Source organism: Otolemur garnettii, unplaced genomic scaffold, assembly GCF_000181295.1.
Source record: "Otolemur garnettii isolate 467f Iridium unplaced genomic scaffold, OtoGar3 scaffold00017, whole genome shotgun sequence".
Lineage (NCBI taxonomy): Eukaryota > Metazoa > Chordata > Mammalia > Primates > Galagidae > Otolemur > Otolemur garnettii.
The window spans coordinates 1,866,536-1,887,691 of NW_003852412.1; the positions used below are offsets into that span (position 1 = coordinate 1,866,536).

Here is a 21,156-nt window from a genome sequence, read left to right on the forward strand (position 1 = left end):
TCGTTGCAGTTGTCATTGTTGTTTTGGCTGGCTCTGGCTGGATTTGAATCCACCAACCTCAGTATATGTGGCCAGTGCCCTACCAGCTGACCTACAGGCCTCGCCCACATTGAACATTTTTTAAACAATATTTTATAACCCTAACAACTTGAGTGCAAGTGGAGACATTTTGAAATAATTTCCTATTTACAAGATGATGATAAAAATACTCTCCTGATAGAGTTGTTATAAAGATTCACTTGGCCGGGCGTGGTGGCTCACGCCTGGAATCCTAGCACTCTGGAAGGCAAAGGCAAGTAGATTGCCTGAGCTCATAGGTTCAAAAACAGACTAAGCCAGATTGAGACCTCCTCTCGAAAAACAGCCGAGTGTTGTGGTGGGCGCCTGTAGTTCCAGTTGCTCGGGGGGCTGAGGCAAGAGAATCGCTTGAGCCCAAGAGTTTGAGGTTGCTATAAGCTATGACACCACGGCACTCTACCAAAGGTGACAAAGTAAGACTCTGTCTCAAAAAAAAAGGTTAACTCAAGCTAATGTGTGTAAAGTACTTAGCATATACTATTCATAGGATGTGACAAAAAATTCTATTTTTATATACCTCATAGAGAAGACTATTCTGTATAAAATCTCTTTGATAAGTAACAATCTCTTTGTGTGCAGAACAAACTTATGATGAATTATAAGAAATACTACATTTTCTCATGAAAAGAATGACTATAGGGTGATTTAATAATAAGGAATCCAAATCTAGTGATTGCTAGCTTTTTGTTTTGTTTTGTTTTTTTGCATTTTTTTGGCTGGGGCTCAGTTTGAACATACCACCTCTGGCATATGGGGCCAGCAGGCACTGCCCAATTGCTAGTGAGTTTTTTTTTCCTTAATGTCAAATACTAGTTCATTTCTGTTCCTAGCTCTTGAGGTTAAAATTAGTACAGCAGCAACTGTTATGATATCCAAAAAAAGAAATTTAAAATTTGTAATGTTCTATCTATCCTAACACAGTGGGTCTGCATAGATTTTTTTTTAATCCTATTTTTGAAAGAATCAAAGATTCTCAGTGCGTTGGAGATACTGATACTTTTGAGTGATTCATAGATGTGTTTTAGAAATTAACTTTTAAAATTTTTTATATATAGGACAGATTTTATTATTACTGCCAGTCATGATGGACATGTCAAGTTCTGGAAAAAAATAGAAGAGGGAATTGAATTTGTTAAACATTTTCGTAGTCACCTGGGTAAGAATTTCATCTTTTTTTACCTTTGTATCTTTTTTTTTAAGTCTTTTTAAACTGTGCTGATCAAAGTTTCTTTTAGAATTATATTTTCTTTGAATCATGCACAATTATTTCATTGGTGTTTACTACAATATTTTAATTTTTTTAAATAGGAATTATTGAGAGTATTGCAGTTAGCTCTGAGGGAGCATTGTTCTGTTCTGTGGGTGATGATAAAGCAATGAAGGTGTTTGATGTAGTGAACTTTGACATGATCAATATGCTGAAACTTGGGTGAGTCTTTTTTTAAGTATATATTTTTTAACTACTAAAATAATTTTTAAACCAAACCATCATTTCATAGGTTATTTCTCAACAGTGTATTACCATACCACTAAAAATGTGCCTTTGGGTTTTGCTTGGGAAAATTAGGTATGATGAATCCTTGTTATGGTATTACTTGGAAGCTTCTGCTGTGGTTTTTGTTATTAATCACAGAAATTTCTTAATATCATTCAAAAAGATTCATTATTCCCAATTAACACTGCTTAATAAATTAATAACAATTCCTCATGTCTAATTATTGGTACTTAGAATTAACTTCTTTGGTTGCACTTATTTCAGTTATACGGAATTAAGTTCTTATAAGGTTTATGTACATTTTGGGAATTGAAGATACTTATTGGTGATTTTAAACTCTGGAGTATGTCAATACCCAAACCATATGGTTAGATTGTACAGTATTAAGACTGATACTGTTTTAAGCAGATAACATACTGATATGTTTACAGTGTCATGTTAAAAAAAAAGGATAACCTACTGAATTTGTATACATCTAAATGAATGTCAGCTTGAAAGACATAATAATGTCAGAATGTTTTGGAATTTGCCTTAGTACTTGGATGCCTCAAAAAAAAAAAAACTATAGACTGGGTGACTTAAACAACAGGAATTTATTTTCTCACAGTTGCAGAGGCTGGAGAGTCTAAATCAAGGTTTCAGCAGGGCTTGATTTCTGATGAGGGCTCTCTTAGCTTCCCTCTGTGTTCGCACATGGTTGAGGAAGGAGGAAAGAGAAAGGAAGAAGAGAAAAGGGAGAAAGAGACAGAGATCTATCAAATGAAGATCCTACCTTTATAAAGGAGTTAGGAAAATACCAGGTTATGGCCAGGTGCAGTGGCTCACACCTGGAATCCTAGCACTCTGGGATTACAGAGGTGGGTGGATTGCTTGAGCCCATGGGTTCAAGACCAGCATAAGCCAGAGCAAGACCCCATCTCTACTAAAAATACAAAAAACTGAGGTAAGAGGATTTCTTGAGTCCAAGAGCTGGAGGTCACTGTGAGCTATGATGGCACCATAGCACTCTGCCCAGGGAGACAGCTTGAGACTGTCTCAAAAAAAAAAAAAAAGGACCCTATCTTTGTGACCTCATTAACCTCTAAAGACACTATCTCCAAAATGTCCTACTGTGAACTAAACTATGTCCATAATTCAAATAATTTCAAATTTTGGAATTTGCTTCAAAATCAGCTTATGATCTCATGAGCCACTAAAGGAAATAAGTCCTTATTTTAGAACAACAAATAGAATACCTAACTTAATAATCTGTCTTAAACCCCCCCCCTTTATTTTATTTTTATTTATTTATTTATTTTTTGCAGTTTTTGGCTGGGGTTGGGTTTGAACCCGCCACCTCTGGCATATGGGGCCAGCGCCCTACTCCTTTGAACTACAGGCATTGCCCACCCACCCCCCTTATTTTTGGAGACAGATTCTTACTATGTCGCCCTTGATAGAGTGCCATGGCTTTGATAGAAATTCTTAAAAAAAGTACCAAGTATTATTATTTGAAATAATAGCATAACTTCTCAGAATGATTACTTTTAAGGAGACAACCCTCATTTGAGTGTATAAGTATGGTATATTGATTAAATCTGTCCCAGTTCTTTTATACTTTTATTCATCAGACAGAATGTTCAGAGGTTATAATTGTAATATCAAGATTGAGTTAGTAGGGCGGCACCTGTGGCTCAAAGGAGTAGGGTGCCAGCCCCATATGCCGGAGGTGTCGGGTTCAAATCCAGCCCTGGCCAAAGACTTAAAAAAAAAAGATTGAGTTAGTAATAATGAGAGTATTTTAGAACAATGTTTTTCTTTTGAGCAGAGCATAACTAAAATATTTTTATTTTAAATATTTCAAAAATGGGTTTATAAAGTATACTTTTACACGCTAACATATTTAGAAGTACAGAGCAGTACCCCTGAATTACCTTAAGACCCATGTCTGATTAAGTTTCCTTCTCTGCCCAGTGGCAGTAAATGGGCTACTATATGCAATTCTCTTCTTGTGGTTCAATGGAGCCAAAGAAGCTATTGTCCTTGCATTGATAAAGTCAGAAAAAGAGAAATTAGTTAACTATTCTTAGTTCTTCTTCCCATTTTGTATCTCTGTTCTTTTGAATAAGAAATCCAAAACTCTCTAAATCACTGGCCAAAATATTTTCTTGTTGGTCGGTAAGGGAGGGACGCTTGCTTGCAGTACTGACCATTTTTCCCCTGCCTCAATTCTTTACTATTTTAGTTATTTTCCTGGACAGTGTGAGTGGATCTATTGCCCAGGTGATGCCATATCTTCAGTTGCTGCTTCTGAGAAGAGCACAGGAAAAATTTTCGTTTATGATGGCCGAGGAGATAACCAGCCACTTCATATTTTTGACAAGCTCCATACATCACCTCTTACCCAGATACGGCTAAACCCAGTTTACAAAGCAGTAGTGTCTTCTGACAAATCTGGAATGATTGAATACTGGACTGGGCCTCCTCATGAATATAAATTTCCAAAAAATGTGACCTGGGAATATAAAACTGACACAGATTTATATGAATTTGCCAAGTGTAAGGCTTATCCAACCAGCATATGTTTTTCACCTGATGGGAAGAAAATAGCTACTATTGGTTCTGATAGAAAAGTTAGAATTTTCCGGTTTTTAACTGGAAAACTCATGAGAGTCTTTGACGAATCACTAAGTGTAAGTATAATTTAAATTTAATCGGTTTCTAGAAGTGTCCTTATTTTATGTTGTTTCTTGAAAGTTTTTTTTTTCCTGTTTATAGACATCTAGGTGAATGGTTATTTTCTCTTAGTACATTAAAGATGTTGTTCAGCTAGTCTGCCTTGCTTTGTTGCTCTTCAAAACTCTCTTCCCCACATTTGTAATGTATATTTTCTAAGTCAGTTATCCTCCTAGTTGTGTTGCTGTTTTGTTTTGTTTAGTTTTTTTCTACTTTTCTTTGGTTTGCAAGCTTATCTTCTTAATCTCCTCAAAACTTATTCTAGGCCCCCTTCTCTTCTCACTTTTTATTCACTCCTGTCTTTGTGACTACTCCCAAATAAATGTCTCTAGCTTTTTGTTTTTACAATTTCTTTTTTTTTTTAAACAGTCACTTTGGGTAGAGTGCTGTGGTGCCATCGTAGCTCACAGGAACCTCAAACTCTAGGGCTGAGGTGATCCTCTCACCTCAGACTCCCAAGTAACTGGGACTACAGACATCTGCCCCAGTGCCCAGTTCTATTATTTTTAGTGGAAACAGGGTCTCACTTTTGCTCAGACTGGTCTTGAACTCCTGAGCTCAAGCAGTCCACCCACCTCAGCCTCCTAAAGTGCTAGGATTACAAGTGTGAACCTTCGCAATTGGCTCTAGCTTTTTATTTTGAATAAACCTGGTCCTATCATTTTTTTTGCTGTCTTCATCAATGACATTAATGTCTATCTAGTTGCACAAACCAGAAACCTGAGTTATCCTTAACTTTTTCCTTAACCCCTACTTAAATCTTCACAAGTCTTACCAATTTTACTTTTTAAATACACTTTAAATCTACCTATTTATTTTTAGCACAGCTATGACTGCCATAGTTCATGATCTTTTGCCTGACCTATTGCATGACCTACTGTCTATTCTGGCTTCCTCCTATTATCTACTCTGCACCCAGACCAGTCTTTTTAAGAGTACTTATTTGGTCATGTCATTCCTTTGTCTAGAACCTTACAGTGACTTCCTATTGTTCTTAGGATAAAGATCAACACCATGGCCTATGTAGCTCCAGCCTTTCAAGAAGCACCTTTTCCCCTACCTCTTTCTGTATCCATTTGGGCCTTCTTTCTGTTTCTTGAATATGGTTCCCACCACAGGAGCTTTGTATGTTATTCTTTCTACCTGGAGTGAAAACGTCCTTACTCTTCACATTCCTCCATTATCTATTGCACTCATCCTTCAAATTGCAATTGAAGAGTCACTTCTGGGAAGTTTTCACTATTCACCCACTCTAGAACAGCTTTTGTTGTTTCTTTTGTTTTTATTTTTTGTTTTAAAGAGACAGGGTCTTACTCTTGTCACCTAGGCTAGAGTGCAGTGGTGCAGTGTTAGCTCACTGTGATCTCAAATTCCTGGGCACAAGCTATCCTCCCACCTCACCTTCCCGAGTAGCTGGAACTACTGGTATGCACTGACTAAAAAAAAAAAATTTTTTTTTTAATTGAGACAAAGTCTCACTTTGTCACCCTCAGTAGAGTGCTATGGCGTCACAGCTCACAGCAACCTCCAGCTCTTGGGCTTAGGTGATTCTCTTGCCTCAGCCTTCCACCACAATGCCCAACTATATATTGGTTGCAGTTTGGCCAGAACTGGGTTCAAACCCACCACCCTTGGTATATGGGGCCAGCGCCCTACTTACTGAGCCACAGGTACTGCCGTGCACTGGCTAAATTTTTTATGTTTTGTAGAGACAGGGTCTTACCATATTGCCCAGGCTGGTCTTGAACTCTGGTCTAAAGCAATCTCCTCTCTAGGCCTTCCAAAGTTCTTGAGCCCCCACATTTGGCCTACAACAACTTTTTTAATCTGTGTATCACTCTTTCCTTTAAAGCAGTGTTTTTTCAGCCTTATCTCATAGCACTCTTAAACCTGTAGTTAAAACTTCCCCAACACACTTAAGTTATGGTGATCAAAAAAAAGTGAAAAAATATTGTGCTTTGAACTTATTTTTTTTTTACAGTTTTGGCTGGGGCCGAGCTTGAACCCACCACCCTCAGTATATGGGGCCGGTGTCCTACTACTTGAGCCACAGCCCTGTGCTTTGAATTTCTTTTGAAATTAATTGAATTAATCTTTAAAAATTTTCACAGCACATTTAAGAACCTTTCATGGCACACCAGTTGAAAATAACTGCTTTAGAGTATTTCATATGATCATATTATCTGAGTAATGTGTCCTTCTGTAGACTAACCTGTGTGTGGGTCATGACTATCACCAGCACTAAGAACAGTACCTGACAGAGAATTACTCAGATGTTTGTTGAAAAAGTGACTCTAGTCTTTGTTAGACCAACAAAAGTTTATTACAGCATATAGTTGTAGAATAAGCATTTTTATCAGTGCACAGTTAAGTGGTTTCTGTGCATACCTGAGTTTCAACTGTTGTCATTAGGTGGTTTTGTGACTACTAACGGTATGTTGGATCCTTTGAAAGTCTGGGTTGAACCTTTATAGCAACAGCGTTTATTATATGCTACTGACAGTTCTATAGTCCTTGGTAAAGACCAGTTTATATTGGATTCCCACTTTTAGTTCTTCATCAATTCTTTCAACTCTTATTAATGGTACTCTTGTTTTGGTGACAAATGGTAATGAACTGGGGCTGCCTGAAGTAATATGATTCCAGACAAATCTGACGATCTGTTTGCTAGCTAAATCATCCTTATGATAGATTTTCTTGTCTGCCATTTCCATTCTTTAATTTTAAAGAGAACTTTTCCTTAGTGATGTTTTCTTCTTTAAAAGTGGCTATAATTAGATACTACATGAAATTTAAATATAATAAGCTCTTCCAAGCTTCCTCAGGACAAGAAACATTAAGAATCAGTCTCTGGACATAAATCTCTTAACACATGTACTCTGGGCTGCTATTACTTCATTGTTGTCTTGAACATTTTATTCATTTATAGGGCTGAGATGGTAAGAGGTGGTCAGTAGTAAAGCTTAAACAGAAGCTGAGATTCAGAACAAGAGATTGCCAAAAAAGCCATTATTTACATTAGTTATTTACAATGCTAATGACAAGTAAATGTCTTGAATCTCACAGTTCTGTGTTAAAGAACAGGGAGGAAAGTTTCTACAAAGTTCAGAGTCCTAGTTTAACAGATAAGAAATTGAATAGGATGAAACCACGGTCACTGCATACAGCTTTACAGTTGTCTCTTATAGAGACCCTGCTATCAAGGCTAAAATACTCTAAAAATATTCTGATAAGGTACTTACCAGGTTGAATAAAACATTTGTGAAATATACTTAAGCATGGGTAGGTGGCCACCTATAAATCTTACATTTTAAAAACTGACTCTTACTGGGCACAGTGGCTCACACCTGTAATCCTAAAACTCTGGGAGGATGGGGCAGATGGATTGCCTGAGCTCACAGGTTTGAGACCAGCCTGAGCCAGAGTGAGACCTCATCTCTTAAAAAAAAACAGTCTCAGTGCCCATAGCCCAGTGGTTACAGCACCAGCCACATACACCCAGGCTGGCAGGTTCAAACCCGGCCCAGGCCAGCTAAACAACGACAACTGCAACAAAAAAATAGCCAGACGTTGCACCTGTAGTCCTAGCTTCTTGGGAGGCTGAAGCAATAGAATCGCGTAAGCCCAGGAGTTTGAGGTTGCTGTTAGCTATGACATGACAGCACTCTACTGAGGGCAACAAAATGAGACTCTGTCTCAAAAATAAATAAAAATAAAAACTGACTCATCTCTCTAGGAAAAATGGGTCATGAGTTTCTCTCTGCAAAAATGGAAGTCCAGCATTCTAGGATAATCCTGGCACACAGATACTGAATACAGTATGTATTCATCTGTCTTTGATATTGGAAACAAGAAAGCCTAACACCTAGGCTTTTTACCTGCTCTAAAACACCTTGCCTCATACTTTTATCTTAACACACTTCATTGTGAGTTCTGCAGCTTAGTGTCTGGTTCTTCTCATATCTAGATGAGAAGATGGCTTCTTACATATCTAGAAGAGCTGGAGGGGATTATCAGTGAACACAAACATGAGTGAGACACAGTCGCTTATTTCCACCTGCAGTGGAGACCTGCCTTTGAATTCTATTGTTTGATTACCTGAATGTCTAGAAAACAGAATGTGAAGATCATCTTTTGGAAGATTTGTAGTGTATTAATATATATAGTAATTGACATGTTACCCCATCTTGAAATTTGTGTGTCAAACATCTAAAGAAAAGTAACCCAAATTTCCAAACTATAAAGGACACTCATAAAAATATTCATTTCTCTTAAATCATATGTACTTAATGGTAATCTGATACAACTGCCCAAGTTATTTCAAGTAACCATATATACTGGGTTTAATGAAACATTAAAATGAGTTCCAACTGTTTCTTTTTACTTTGTTTGATGTACCTATTGGAATGTTTAAGGTACCTATTAGAAAATTAGAAATTACATATGTGGCTTCCATGCAGATTTTTCACCATTAAGGTTAAAAATACAAGTCAGTAGATACATCATTATTTCTATAGAGAAAGCAGTTATATTAACCAACTAGGTTTTTTAAGTAGAAAATACAATCATCATTTAGTTTAAAATACTGTATTTTAATGTTTGAACTTATTAATGTCTTTATTTCATGCTTATAGTGTTTAGAATTCCTCTTAAAATGTTAAGTACAGAAATATAGTGTATTCTGCTTCTATTTATATTTCATATACATATATTTATAAATGATACCTTTCTTTGTATATGTATGTGTATATATATATAATTAATCTTTGTTTCCTAGATGTTTACTGAACTACAGCAGATGAGGCAACAGCTACCAGATATGGAATTTGGCCGACGGATGGCTGTAGAACGTGAGTTGGAGAAGGTGGATGCTGTAAGATTAATTAATATAGTTTTTGATGAAACTGGACACTTCGTGCTATATGGAACAATGCTAGGCATTAAAGTTATAAATGTGGAGACAAACCGGTAAGCTTTAATATGATGTGTGTTTCTTAGAAATGCATTTACAGGGCACCATTTCCTCCATCAGAAAAACAATGGGAGTTTTGTTTGTTCCAAGACAAGTGGCATGATCCCAAATGTCTAAACTTAACCAAATGTTTTGACTGGATTTTTCTGTGGTCTCTCAGTTGTTTATAATCTTATGTAAAAAGTTTCCACTCATGTTTGTAAAAGAAATGGAAATAAGATATGCATAGTTTCAAGTTGGTTTTTTTCTTTTTTAACAAGTTTCAGTCTGTCTTTTGCTTATTGATTTAAATTAGCCTGGATCATGTTAAATGTTGCCAAAGATTTTAACCACAGAATTCAGCATTACATCCTGCTAGACATAAAATCAGAAGTTAAAATGTATGAAACCACAATAAGCCTTTTTTGTGCAAACAGACCATTTGGTCTTAGTACAAAATAATGACAATCAGATACTATCACTGAATGTAAATGAACTTAACTTTTTAGGAGAAAAACATCTTGTGCTATACATTCCCACATATATTTATATTGTAATTCTTGGCAATACAAATTTTTGAGGCTTGCAGAAAGATTAAAATAATAGGAATGATTGTTTTGTTTTTGTGTTTAACAGACTTGAGTTTTTAGAACAGTTCTAGGTTCACAGTGAAACTGATAGGAACGTGCAGAGATTTCCCATGTACTGTCTAGCCCCACACATGCATAGCCTCCCTAGTATCAACATTCTCCCCCAGACTGCGACATTTGTTGCCACTGATAAACCTACACTGGACACATCATTATTACTCAGACTCCATAGTTTAGGGCTCATTCTTGGTGTTATACATTGTGTTTGAACGGATGCCTAATCGCACATATCCACCAATATAGTATCAAACAGAATAGTTTCACTGCCCTAACAATGCCCTGTGCTGTAACTGTTCATTCCTCCCTCCCTCATAATCCTTGGCAACCCCTGATCTTTTTACTCTCTCCTTAGCTTTATCTTTTATACAATGTCAGATAGTTAAAAATCATTCAGTATGTCACCTTTCCAGAATGCCTTTTTTCCTTTAGTAATGTGAGATTCTTTAAGATTCTTCCATGTCTTTCCATGGCTTGATAGCTTATTTCTTATTAGCACTAAATAATATTCCACTGTCTGGATGTACCACAGTTCATTTATTCATATAATAAAGGACATTTTGGTTGTTTCTGAATTTTGGCAATCATGTATAAAGCTGCTATAAACATCTATGTACAAGTTTTTGTGTGGACGTTAAGTTTCAACTAAGAGTTATGATTGCTGGATCATATGGTAACAGAGTATTTAGTTTTATAAGAAACAGCCAAACTATGTTCCAGATTGGCTGTACTCTTCTGCATTCCTTTCAGCAATGAATGAGAATTTCTGTTGCTCATCCTTGCCGACATTCAGTATTATCAGTGTTCTAGATTTTGGCCATTCTATTAGGTGCGTCCTGGTGTATTGCTTTAGTTTGCATTTTCCTGATGGCATATGAGGTGGACCATCTTCTCATATGCTTATTTGCCATCTGTAGGCCTTCTTTGGTGAGGTGTCTTTTAAGGTGTTTGGCCTATTTTTAAAGTGGGTTGTTTTTGTTCTTATTATGGTGTTTTAAGGGTTCTTTGTATATTTTGGGTAACAGTCCTTTCTTTATCTGATGTCTTTTACAATATTTTCTCCCAGTCTGTGGCTTTTTATACTCTTCACAATTGTATTTTTTTTTTAAACCTGAGAAATGTAAGTTTGAATTACTCATTTAAAGTGATACCTTTGGGGGAAGGGTTAAAACTGACGTCTACGGGTACAATGCCACACTTACAAACTTTGACTCGAACTCTACAAAAGCAATTCATGTAACCAAATATTCCTATTTCTATAATATTCTGAAACTTAAAAAAACTTCCACATTAAAATTAGTTATGAAAAAAATAAAGTGATACCTTTGTGTAGAAAAACCTCTCACTAGTTATTTTTCACATAGATACAATAGTTGATTCCTAGGCTTTTATGTGTAAAGTTGTTATGATGGGAGTTAATTCTGATAATTTTATTGTATAAAACATTGTTACGTTTTCTAGGTGTGTGCGGATCTTAGGCAAGCAAGAAAATATTAGAGTGATGCAGTTGGCTTTGTTCCAGGGAATAGCCAAAAAGCATCGTGCTGCAACTACTATAGAGATGAAAGCTTCTGAAAACCCTGTTCTTCAGAATATTCAAGCTGACCCAACAATAGTCTGCACATCTTTCAAAAAGAATAGATTTTATATGGTATGTGGAAGTACTAGGAAACAAGACTCTATGTTTTCTTCCAGTTTGCTTAGGAGTTTTCTTAGCTTGTGTCTTCAACTAAAGAGAATGTTGGCAGTACCAGCAGACTTTCTAAGCAATCAGAATATCATCATAAAATATTAATATTGTACAATTTTTAACTAGGAGTTGATTTTAAGTATTTTGTACTGTTTTCCATCATGTTTTTAAAAATATTAAACCTAGCTTCTACAGTAACTATTTGTGTTATCTAAGATGATACGAAGTTAGTGGCTATGGTCATAATTGCATCCAAAATAGTTTCATTGTGGGATTTTAAAATTTCTTTTTAGTGTTTTTATTATTTTTCATCTTTCACTCTTGAACATAATTAATCCCTCCTAAATTTGCACAGCTTCCTATCTAAATGCATTTCCTTTTAATTTCCTTTAACTTTTAACTTTATTATAATGGTGTTACCTTGGAATTATTATTCCTGTGGAATTTGTTTTTTCCTCTAGAGAACTTAAAAGTTCTTTGCATTTTATTGAAATTGGGCTCAAAATCAAACTACAAAGCTATTAAGAATAGTGCTGTCTTAATTGTTCTTCTGAGCAGAAAAACCGAAGGTATAGAGACCTCTACCCCTGCTTTATATATATATATATATATATATATATAATATAACTGAAGGTATAGAGACCTCTACCCCTTCACATTGACGAGAACTTTCTAAGACCCAATCACCAATTATTTCTCAGCTTAATAGCTTTTAGTAACTCCCTGATAGCTGGCACTCTTCAATTCTGTAAGTTTACCTTTCTTCCATTTTTAGTTCATTTGCTTCCCTGACCATACTGAATATCCCATTTACAATAGTTAAGTGGTGTTGTTTGTTTGTTTTTTGAGACAAAGTCTCACTATGTCACCCCTCAGTAGAGTGCCATGACACCTCAGCTCACAGCAACCTCCAACTCTTGAGCTTAAGCTATTCCCTTGCCTCAGCTTCTCAAGTAGCTGGGACCATGGGCATCTGCCACAACGCCTGGCTACTTCTTGGTTGTAGTTGTTGTTGCTGTTTAGCAGGCCCGGGCAGGGCTCAAACCCACCAGCTTCAGTGTATGTGGCCAGCACCCTACTCACTGAGCTACAGGCACTGAGCTTTTTTTTTCTGTAAGCTTTGAGCCTTTGCACAGCCTATTTCTTTTACCAGCCACATACCTCTTCCCAACTCCTACTCATCCTTCAGGTCTCAGCTTGGAAACCTTAACATTAAGTCTGAGTTTATTTATTTTTTTGGCTTTGACATTGTTCTCCTCAAGGTAATATAAAACCCATAAGTACAGGGGATTATGTCTTCTTCACTATTAAATCCACAAAGTTTAATAAAATGACTGACTCATTATAGTATATGCATTCATTCTTCTGATATATTTTAAGCAATTATGATGCTACTAAGATTAACAGCAGTTGATAAATATTACAGAATAACCGTTTCTCTACCCCAGAAAAGTTTTCAACCTAAAATTGATAAATTCTTTCAAGATGAGAATTTCACTTGAACCTGTGGGTAGGGCACCAGCCCCATATACCAAGGGTGGCAGGTTTGAACCTGGCCCTGGCCAAATTGCAACAAAAAAATAGCTGGGTGTTCTGGCAGGCACCTGTAGTCCCAGCTACTTGGGAGGCTGACGCAAGAGAATTGCCTAAGCCTAGGAGTTGGAGGTTGCTGTGAGCTGTAATACCACAGCACTCTACTGAGGGTGATAAAGTGAGACTGTCTCTAAAAAATAATTAACTTTCAAAGTCATTTAAAAAAATTATTAGTATATGTTAAAGGAAAATAGACTAGATGTGGTGGCTTATACATATAATCCTAGCACTCTGAGAGGCCAAGGAAGGAGGATCACTTGAGGAATTTGAGACCAGCCTGGGCAACATAGCAAGACCTCATCTCTACAGAAAATTTTTAAAACTCAGCAGGCATGGTGGCACATGCATGCCTACACTCTCAGCTACTCTGGAGCCTGCGGTGTATCACTTGAGCCGAGGAGTTCAAGGCTGCAGTAGGCTATGCTTGTACTACGGCACTCCAGCCTGGGTGACAGAACAAGAACCTCTCTATAAAAAACATAAAATAATTTATAATTTTTCACCTATAATTTAACTCTGTTATGAAGTAAAAATTAGTCTCTTGACTCTGTCACCGTGGGTAAAGAGCCATACATCATATCAACCTCAACTCTTGGGCTCAAGCAATCTTTTTGCCTCACCCTCCCAAGTAGCTGTAATTGCAGGCACGAGGCACAGTACTCGGCTAATTAATCTTAAAAGATAATTCTTTTGTTGTTCTTTTTTGTTTTGTTTTTTTGAGACAGAGTCTCATTTGGTCACCCTCAGTAAAGTGGCATGGTACTCATAGCTCACCGCAACCTCCAACTCTTAGACTTAAGAGATTCTCTTGCTTCAGCCTCACGAGTAGGACTAAAGGTGCCTACCACAACATCCAGCTATTTTTGGGGGGGAGGGGTGTCTCACTCTGGCTCAGGCTGGTCTCGAACCTGTGAGCTCAGAAAATCCATCAACCTAGGCCTCTCAGAGTGCTGGGATTATAGGCGTGAGCTACCATGCCCCGTCCAAGATAATTCTTGATAAATACTAAAAACACATATACTAATTACCATATACTAATACCATCCACTATATGTAAAAATGCAAAGTAACAACCTATATAATTTTTTCTTTTCCCAAGAGTTTACTTTTATGCTGATGAAAGCACACATTCATTATGAAGCTTGAGGAAACAGAAATAAGTAACTCAGTGCTTCCTTATATAGCTAACATTATTATGAATTTCTTCTAATTTTCACTTATTTGAAGTACATATTCTTAAGCAAAACTAAGATGATATATATGAACTTTATATCCTTTTCTCAAATCCAACATTAAATAAAAGTAGTTTTACAAATGGATGTGAGCTGAATCAAATAACTTTTTAAAATTCATGTAAATAGTAAAATAGACGTGTCATTCCTTTTAAAACTTTAGAAAAGATGTTAAGTGATAACATCCTAGCTTAGTTGTTTCTTTATTTGGAATCTACCCAAGTGGATAAAGAACTGATATTAGGCAAGACAAAGACTGAGGTGCTAGTTTTACCATCCTAGAACTCAATTCGCATCAAATAGAGCTTTCATTGAAGAGATATCTGCTTACTAAGAGAAAAGTAAAAGAAACAGGCCTTGAGAAGTTAATAGTTTTATCAAATGAAAGACTTTTTTCAATTCTTCCTATACTCTGAAGATCCTAAGATTTTTAAAACTTCACTCAAAATTTGCTATCTTTCTGCCAGACTTCAGAGTTTAGATTTAGATAGATAAAGTGGGACTCTAAAACAGAAAATTTAAAAAGTAAAGATCCATTAGTAATTCATCTTTGCAAATCCTCATCCTACCTAGCACTAGATCCTGCTCATAGCAGTAATAACAATTGTTAATATGTATATAGTATCCTTTAAGTGTTGGACACTGTTCTCTAAGTACTTTATATCCATTCATTTAATCTTCATGGCTACCTTCATTGTTAGGTAGATGTTATTATCTTCACCTGTGAATGAGGAAATGGAAAAAATTAATTTACTTCCCCAAAGTCATATAACTGGTAAAGGCAAAACTGGAATTCAGACCCAGGCAACCTAAACAGTAACAAGAGGGCAGGTTAGGACTTACCAGGAGGTAGAAACAGAGAGTTACATCACATGAAAACATTGTCTTGTTAAAATAAGTGTACCCAAGAAAATTTCTACACAAAGACAATTAAATTCCATTTGAAAGCAACATGTTTATTATATTACATAGATTATCTTCATATTAGACAAATGTAAGAATAATTTAACTACCTTACACAAACTGTGATGGGAAGTGATTCCTGAAATATTTATTCTGATATAAATTATTTTTCCTCAAATACTTCATTAGAAATTTTCCTAATCATAAATTTTTACCAGATGAAAACTTTAATTCATATATTCACTTTTTACTTTCCTCCTTGAGTTTACCAAACGAGAACCAGAAGATACAAAAAGTGCAGATTCTGACCGAGATGTTTTTAATGAGAAACCTTCTAAAGAAGAAGTGATGGCAGCTACTCAAGCTGAAGGACCTAAACGAGTTTCAGATAGTGCCATTATCCACACCAGCATGGGAGACATTCACATCAAACTTTTTCCTGTTGAGTATGTACACATTTTGTTGGCTTACAACATTTACATTTGTAATTGTGTATATTTGAAGAAACTTGCAACTTAAAATTCTTGTTACATTTACTTAAGGAATTTGAAGAATTGAAACCTTTGCTATTCTATTCCTGAGCTTTATAATTGTTATGTTAGAAAATGAGAAAATTTTATACATACAGGTTTGTAATGAGGACAAAATATATTGACTATGAAAGTGCTGAATGTAAGCTGTAAAGTGATAGTGATATATCACTATATATATATCACACTATATATATGTGCAGTGATTAACTGCACATTCAAACTAGATTTTGTGGCTTATTATATTAATATAAATAGTTTTCCTCTCTAATCAAATCTTTAGAGAAAGGATAATTATTTTTCCCTCCTGAAATTTGTTCTCTCTATATATATTATAAAATATATTCTATAATTTGCTATATGAATATATATATATTACCTTTTTCATGCCAGTAGCTATATGTTTTAAAAATAAATAACAAAAAACAAAGGCTTCAATTGAAAAAAAAGTTAGAAAGTATTCTGGACAGTTTAAAAGTTTGTAAAATTAACATGCAATACAAAGTACCTACAATAGACTACCTGGCTATTCTTGGCCCAAAAGGTAACATTTTATAGCCCCTTAGAAGTACTTATTTATTTTGAATATAAATGTTTTATACCATGTCTTGGTACTGAACAAAGAACTAGACAATTGTAGACACCTGGATAGCTGCTATTTTAAGTGGTCAAAACCATACACCTTGAGCCTGTTTCCTAATGTACTTAGTGAAAAAAATCTCAATTTTCCCTTATATTTTCATGTCTTACAGCCATTAAGTGATAATCCTCCATATGAAATCATTGCATAAGATTAGTTAATATTATTGAGAAAGCTTCATATTCTTGAGTGTGTGACATTTAAAACTGAATTTAGGAGATACTATTTCTATGAATAAGTTTCTTGCTCAGGAATGTGTTGCTGAACCATAACATTGTTTTTATAAGAAAACTGCCTTTTCCAGGAACTTACTATATGTAGTAAACCATCTTAAGATTTATATATCTACATGTATATATATATACATTAGGGTGCTAGGTCTATATTTTTAAACTGCTAAATGATCTTGAAATCTCAATACTGTCGAACGCAAGTATTAAGATACTACCTTAAACTCTAAGAATACATTACTACTTACATGGCCTTTTATGCTTCTTCTGAGATTAGATGAGGTTATGAGAAATAGACTATTCTTCTGAAACATTCAGAAGGCATTAAGAAGCAGAACTGTTGGGCAGTGCCTATGGCTCAGCGAGTAGGGTACCAGCCCCGTATACCAAGGGTGGTAGGTTCAAACCCAGCCTCAGCCAAACTGCAACAAAAAAATAGCCAGGCAGTGTGGTGGGCACCTGTAGTCCCAGCTACTCAGGAAGCTGAAGCAATAGTATTGCCTAAGCCCAGGAGTTGGAGGTTGCTGTGAGCTGTGATACTACAGCACTCTACCAAGGGTGACAAAATGAGACTCTGTCTCTACCAAAAAAAAAAAAAAAAAAACAAAGCAGAACTGCCAAGAGAACTGTCTCAAGATGCTTTAAATAAGTTTCATATTTTTAATATATGTCTTACTAGGTGCCCTAAGACAGTAGAAAACTTCTGTGTTCACAGCAGAAATGGTTATTATAACGGGCATACATTTCACCGTATGATTAAGGTAAGCTTACACAAATGCCATATGATTTAATGAATAGTATGTTATTGAATAGCAAGAAATTGAAGCCTAAGAAATCTACTTCTCTCACTTTTACCAGTTTATTAGAAGGGCTAAGGAAAAGTGGACTGTGGAAGCTAAAGAAAGAATGGATGGTCATGAATATCTAGACATCTAGACTCAAGGACACGAATAGTAGCAATATTTTGTCAGCAGCTAAAGCAAAGGGTAAGATAATGAGTAAAAACTCATGCTGAGAGAAAACCAGTAACCAAAGTAACCTGTTCCTAGTGGCTTTTCAATCAAAGAGGAGCCACACTGCCATCTTATCTGTGAGAACCAATATTATAATTGAGGAGCAGGGTGAGCTCAACTTAGCCCCTATGTGTTGTTGAGCAGCACTCCATACAGTAAAAGAGACAGTGATATAATTCTTGGTTAATGGCAGGTCAGAAATGCCAGGAGGAAAAAAATCAGATCTCAGGGCTCTAAAAGAATTAGTAAAATGGCTCTCCAGCAAATCCAGAGTATCTGGGGAAAGAGAGGAGCAGAAGAGGAGGGCAGGCTGGGCTTGGTGGCACGCCTGTAATCCTAACATTCTGGGAGGCTGAGGCGGGTGGATAGCTTGAGCTCATGAATTTGAGACCAGCCTGAGCAAAAAGTGAGACCCTGTCTCTACTAAAAATAGAAAAAGTGAGGCAAGAGGATTGCTTGAGCCTGAGAGTTGTAGGTTGCTGTGAGCTATGACGCTACAGCACTCTACCCAGGGTGCCAGCTTGATAATCTGTCTCAAAAAAAAGAAAAAAAAAAAGAGGAGGGCAATTACACAAAACAAAAATACTATGTAGATCCTTAAATTCTTTGTAGTATTAAATGGTTTTATTTAGCTTATTATAAAAGGTCATGTCTATAAATGCTGGGTACGGTAGATCATGCCTATAATCCCAGCACTGAGGGAGGCTGAAGGAGAATTGCTTGAGCTCAGGAGTTCGAGACTTGCCTGCGCAAAAGTGAGAGACTCCCGACTCCTAAAAAAGTGGGAAAACCCAGCCAGGCACCTCGGCCAGCGCCTGTAATCCCAGTGACTTCTGGAGGCTGAGGCAGCAGGATGTCCACAGCCTGAGTCAGAGGTTGAAGTGACCTATGACACCATTGTACTCTGCTCAGAGCATAGGGTGGGACTCTGTCCCAACCCAGAAAAAAAAAGAGGCAAAGAAATAAAAATATAAAATAAGCAAGAAATTAAAAAAAATAAGACTTCTGCATTTTTGTTTCAATCAGTAAATATAAGGTGCTGGTTGAGCATTGGAAATATATCATCCAAATTTAAATGTAAGGATTAAATCAACTCCTTCTATAGAGTGACTGTTAAGCAAGTTAATATTTCACTGAATATAAAGCACTCTTGACAGAAATAACATAACACTATAGAGCATGTATGTATATAGAAAAGGACAATATAAAATGCTTTTGTGTACTTTTCTGTTAAGGGCTTCATGATTCAGACAGGAGATCCAACAGGTACTGGTATGGGAGGAGAAAGCATATGGGGAGGAGAATTTGAAGATGAATTTCATTCAACATTACGACACGACAGACCATATACACTCAGCATGGCCAATGCTGGACCAAATACTAATGGATCCCAGTTTTTCGTAACAGTAGTACCAACAGTAAGTATATCATTGTACACCACAGTTTTGTAGGTTATGATCTAAGAGAGTGAATTCAGGGGAAACTAGAGCTGTTTCTCTAGTCTCTGAATTACTCATATCTGCTAGGATATAAAATGAGAATAATTTAGAGAAGAAAATATTAAATTACATAACAAATCAGTTCAGACTTGGGAAAATAATAGTTTCATTGTATTGGGAAGTATAATATATCGTGATTCAAGATATGTGAGTTTTAAGTCAAGTCTTCCATTCACTACTGACTGTACAACTTCTAACAAATTATTGTGGCTCTGTGAGTCTGTTTCCTCATCTTTAGAATGGAAGAAATAGAATATAAATGAATTCTGAAGTTTAAGACCTTTTTTCAACATTTTAATATCTCTGAAATCAGACTATAAGTCATAATCAATGGTATTTTAGATTTGATGAAATACAGTATAAGATCTAACTCTATTGCTATGTAGTTTTACAAAATTATAAAAATTATACACTTTTTTGGGGAATTATACATCAAGCAGTGTAAGAAAAATATAACTACTATTTGCCAAGCATATAATCTCATGTAATAGTCATAATACTTATAGTATTATTATCCCTAGTTTTCAGTAATAGACAAGGAAACATGTAGACGGGCTGAACTTGTCAAAGATCAAATAAGTAGCAGAGGCAGCCAGCATTTGAACTTCCATCTGTCTAATGCCAAACAAAGTACATGCTGCCTGAACTATTCTAAGCTGCACCTGAATTGTTCAGGCAAGATTCCTGCAGATGTTTAAAAACCTTAGCCACAATCCTTTAAACCATGTCAAGTAACTTACCTTTAGGAAACATCTTCCAGCTCTCTTGGTCCGAAAGATGTAGATATTTATTTAAAACATTCTACATTTCTATATTTTATCATATAAAGTGATAACTTTTTAAAGCTTTTTATTGTTAAGAAATTATTGTACTTCCCTTTAAATATCTAATAAAATGAAGCATAAATTTCAATTTGTGTTAACTTAAGGTGCTCACTCAGATTTCCCTTCTGTCCTTTCACACAGCCCTGGCTTGATAATAAGCACACAGTATTTGGACGTGTGACTAAGGGGATGGAAGTCGTGCAGAGGATCTCCAATGTCAAAGTCAACCCCAAAACAGACAAGCCCTATGAGGATGTCAGCATCATAAACATTACTGTGAAGTAAAGCAAGATTTGTTTGCTGTGTTTGCAAATAAAAATGCAATATTAAACATGAGAGCATTTAACATTGGGAAGCTTAAGACTTGCTGAACATACAAATCATGTTTCAAAGATACAATATTTTTCATTAAAGGCCATTTTTTTTAAAAAACTGCCTTTGGTTTTTCTTGCAATATTTCTAATCCTGAGAGATGACAAATGGAAAGAGAATAAACTCAGGCATCTGGCACTGATTAAAGGTAATTTCTAATGAGCCTCAAATTAAATAATAAATATAATAGTCCCACCCTTACCCATAGTTTTGTTTTCTGCTGTCAACCATGTTTCAAAAATAGAAGACTATAGTATGATATTTAGAGAGAGAAAGAGAGAGACCACAGTCACCTAACTTTTATTGTAGTAAAATGTTTTAGCTGTTATATTGTATTATTTTTATTAATCTCTTACTATGCCTAATTTATAAATTTAAAAAAAGTATAGTGAAAAACAGAATATACAGGGTTCAGTGTTATCTGAAGTTCCAGGCAGCCATTTTGGGGGGGCTTAGATTGTATCCCCATGGGGAAAGGGGAAACGATTAATAATGAGAATGGTATATACCTGTTCCTTAACTTCTTAAAAACATATCAGATATTTTGCCTTTAGATACATAAAGAAGGGCAGATCCTTCCTCTAAGGAAAAAACCAAAAATACCAGGATCTGATACTATATACCATTTCAAACAAAAAAAATGCCATGTTTTTCTTTCATGACAAATATTTTATCTTTTGATCACTGTTAAGGAATAGTAACAAGGAGGCTCGGCACCCATAGCACAGTGGTTACGGCACTGGC

General features: G+C 35.8%; 1 protein-coding gene across 2 annotated transcripts in view; it reads left to right on the forward strand.

The window, feature by feature from the left end:
* The window catches only part of PPWD1 (peptidylprolyl isomerase domain and WD repeat containing 1), a 29,632-nt gene extending 9,168 nt beyond the window's left edge, over positions 1–20,464 (forward strand). The window contains exons 3-11 of one of the 2 annotated variants that reach the window (XM_003785869.1): positions 1,134–1,234; positions 1,387–1,507; positions 3,798–4,245; positions 9,066–9,256; positions 11,348–11,537; positions 15,569–15,750; positions 17,384–17,465; positions 18,953–19,135; positions 20,182–20,464. In XM_003785869.1, coding sequence (XP_003785917.1) covers positions 1,134–1,234; positions 1,387–1,507; positions 3,798–4,245; positions 9,066–9,256; positions 11,348–11,537; positions 15,569–15,750; positions 17,384–17,465; positions 18,953–19,135; positions 20,182–20,325 — 1,642 coding nt within the window. In that variant the 3' untranslated portion in view covers positions 20,326–20,464. The remainder of the gene's footprint in view (positions 1–1,133; positions 1,235–1,386; positions 1,508–3,797; positions 4,246–9,065; positions 9,257–11,347; positions 11,538–15,568; positions 15,751–17,383; positions 17,466–18,952; positions 19,136–20,181) is intronic. The other variant, XM_023510867.1, reaches the window with a different exon arrangement.
* The last annotated feature ends 692 nt before the right edge of the window (positions 20,465–21,156 follow it).